General features: G+C 45.3%; 1 protein-coding gene across 1 annotated transcript; it reads left to right on the top strand.

Annotated features, from left to right (window-relative positions):
- The first annotated feature begins 6 nt into the window (after window positions 1–6).
- Window positions 7–2,447, top strand: LOC119268505 (transcription factor GTE3, chloroplastic-like). Its single transcript, XM_037550161.1, has 2 exons — window positions 7–610; window positions 2,076–2,447. Exons 1-2 carry the CDS (start codon window positions 95–97, stop codon window positions 2,103–2,105), a joined length of 546 nt encoding a protein of 181 aa, XP_037406058.1. The 5' UTR covers window positions 7–94; the 3' UTR covers window positions 2,106–2,447.
- The last annotated feature ends 812 nt before the right edge of the window (window positions 2,448–3,259 follow it).

The following is a 3,259-nucleotide window of genomic DNA, read 5'->3' as shown; positions in this document are numbered from 1 at the left end:
CCAAAGCAGCCCGGCCGGAGCGCCGCCCGGTTTCCCTAAACCTACGAACTACCTTCCCGCCGTCGATCTTCCCCGTGCCCTCGGACGCTGCCGCATGCTGCTGGACAGGCTGCTGCAACATGAGGACGGGTGGGTGTTCGCCAAGCCGGTGGATACATACGAACTCGGACTCCGCGACTACTACTCCATCATCGCCGAACCCATGGATCTCGGCACTGTCAGCCGCCGCCTTGAATTGCGTCGCTACCCGAACCTGCTCTGCTTTGCCAAGGATGTCCGGCGTACCTTCAGCAACGCCATGACCTACAACAACAAGGGAGACGATGTGTATGAGAGTGCTGCTAAGCTCTCTCGCATCTTCGAGTCAGGGTGGGCCTCCATTTTGGCGGCGCTCCCGTCGCCGCCGCCGGTCGCCGTGCGCAGGGCAAGGCTCAAGGATGAGTTGCCGCGGCTGCCGGTGGACTTGCAGGACAAAGCGGCCATCATTATGACAGACATAGGCGGGTGGATCCAGGAGGTGGATGGGAGGGTTGAGGTGGATTTGGACAAGGCCGACGAGGCGACTCTTGACAAGCTCGAGTGGCTGCTCGCTCTCGCCACCATGAGGAAGGTAATTATTTTGTCCATTTGAAGTCCTTATGTTTCTGATTTGGGCAGCATAATTTTGCGATGCTTGGTAGCAATCTTGTCCAAAGCGGCCATATTTATTGCAATGCTGTTTAGCGATCTTGTCCAAACGTGCTCGTGTAGGCCGTGTTAAAGATGGAAACCTATTTTTGATGATATAATAAGAAGTCCAGGGCGTCAGGTTGTACCAACGTGAAGAAAATCCCATTTTTGGGACAGAAAGGTGCATATTTTCGTCATATTGGAATTGGTAGTGATATTGGCACAATGCCTTTCTGGGAGGGTGAATTGCATTGTTGATACAAGAAGTTTTGTCCAAGAAGTTTAGTTTCATATATCAAGTAGTATCAAATTTTACACTTGGGTACATGATGCTGCATAAATGGTACTCCCTCTGTAAAGGGAGTACAAAATCCTTGTGTCATGCATCTATGTTTTGGATCTTGTTAGTGTGTCCTGTAGCATAGTAGTATAAGCTTGCTGCCTGACAATTAGTAGGTTGTTTTGTCTGGAGAGGGAATTGAATGCTGAGAGATGATGAGAATTTCATTATCATTGAAGTATGATGATTTCAAGTTTTCAACCATAGTCACTGGGACCTGAAGCCACTACCTCTGGTACAGATGAGAGAGCTCCCAAATATACTTGGATTAGAATAAAATTGTTATTTGACTTGAGAATAAAGAGCTTCATTGCTAGGTCATTGACCTGGATTAACCGGCTTTGCAACCACATCCCTAAGAACACTAAGTCTCTAATAATCTCATCAACTTCCAATGGTTGTACATTTTGAACGGAGGGAGCTTTTGACATAATGTTTCACTTCAAAATACTAATATTGTTGATTATAGTCTGTTACATTTTAAACTGAGATTTTGTGGATGTATACCTTGTTACTCACTTGTGTTTTGAGTAGTCATGATCACTACTCTAGTTGATTTGGCATTTTGAGGCTTGAAGATCTGCTTCTTTTTTTTACGCACTGATGGAAAGGAATCTACCACTAATACTACTCCATCCGATCCAAAGTAAGTGTCGCGGTTTTAGTTCAGAACTAAAACCTGAACTAAAACCACGACACTTATTTTGGATCGGGGGAGTAGTTTGTAGTCATATTATTCATGGGGAGTTGCTCCATGTCTGCTACTCGCATTTACAACTGCTGTTGATGCTTTGAAGCATCAATCATAGTAATTTTGTATTCCTTGAGATTGTGAATCTTATGCCAAGATTTCTTTGTTCTCCTTCTTTTGTGAAGTGTTTTCCTGATAGTTGACACTTTTGACATGACCATATCTTTCCTTCTAGTTGTAATGTTTTCCTGGACATCACACCTACAACTATTGCTAGGATGTTTTGAAAGAGTATAAATGCTGACACTTTTTGACATGATCATATCTAATATTTTGTTTTGCCTTGGATCACGATGTTGCCCTTTTTGGTTGCAGGAGGCAGGAGCGCTGGATAATCAAATTTGATGTGGCGCTGCATGATTTTACCAGCGTCAATTGTTTCTCGGTTCCGGAACGCTGTTGACTTAAACATCGCTTCCCTCTTTTGCGAATGAGTATCAGCATGATTTCTAAGTGGCTGTAACATCGCTAGCCTAGATATCCCTACTCTGGATTTGTATGAATACCCCAGTGTCAGTGTGGTTGTAATTTGGGGGTTTGTAGCTGGTCGGTTATTCTGTCTGTTGTTATATTGGAATTAGACTTTGAACCTGTGATGATACTGAAGAACTGCAAGGATGTGTGGAAGTCATGTTGTTCGATTGTTCATTAAATATATGATTTTGTGGGCGGATTTTCTGCCATGAATTACACTGCTCAAAAGATTTGTGGCAATGCAATCGAAGTATATCCTCGGTTTCGTGTTCTTCCGCACTTGAATCTGTTTCGTGTTCTTGCGTTCCGAGTATGTCCTCGGCTAACCTCTGGAAGGTGAAGGTACCCTCGAAGCTGAAAGTATTCCGATGGAGGTTGGCACAACACTCTTTACCTGCGGGAGATGTTGTAGCTCACAGGCATATAGCGGAGAGCAGCAGATGCAAAATTTATGGTGCAATGGAGTCCTGGAGACACTCCCATATCAGTTGCACGATGGCAACGTGCGTCTGGGCTTTGGGAAATGAGCTGATCGCCGAGCACCTAGCTAAGACGACTGAGCCATCGACGAGAAAGTGGTTGTTCGCCCTCATGGATCCGATTAAACACGAGGAATTCAAGACGACGGTAGTGACAAAGTGGGCAATTTGACATGATCGGAGAAAGGCAATACATAAGGAAGTTTATGAGAGCCCACTCTCCGCACATGCTTTTATGGACAATTTTTTGTTGAATGTGGGGCTACCTAAGAAACGTACAAATCGGTATATCCTGGTAGCGAGATGGACGTCGCTCCCGACGGATAGTCTAAAGATAGATGTTGACGCGGCGTTGTCCAAGACCAAGCACTCAAACTCACCAGTGGCAATAATTCGGGATGGCAACGAGGCGTTCCTTGAAGCTTCAATGGTCGTTCATGAAGGGATTGCTCATTCGGTGATACTCGAGGCCCTTTCGCACTGGCCGCTGACCTGGGAATGAAGAGATTCGTCCTAAGCTCTAACTATGATGAAGCGGTTAGAGCG

Source organism: Triticum dicoccoides, chromosome 3A (genome assembly GCF_002162155.2).
Source record: "Triticum dicoccoides isolate Atlit2015 ecotype Zavitan chromosome 3A, WEW_v2.0, whole genome shotgun sequence".
Taxonomy (NCBI): Eukaryota; Viridiplantae; Streptophyta; class Magnoliopsida; order Poales; family Poaceae; genus Triticum; species Triticum dicoccoides.
This window is presented reverse-complemented; position numbering and strand designations above follow the sequence as displayed.

Bases quoted from the DNA above. Each gene is read 5' to 3' on its own strand.
- LOC119268505 (XM_037550161.1), top strand. From the start codon at position 95: ATGCTGCTGGACAGGCTGCTGCAACATGAGGACGGGTGGGTGTTCGCC. The intron at 611-2,075 runs GTAATTATTTTG...TTTTGGTTGCAG, and splicing joins CTCTCGCCACCATGAGGAAG to GAGGCAGGAGCGCTGGATAA.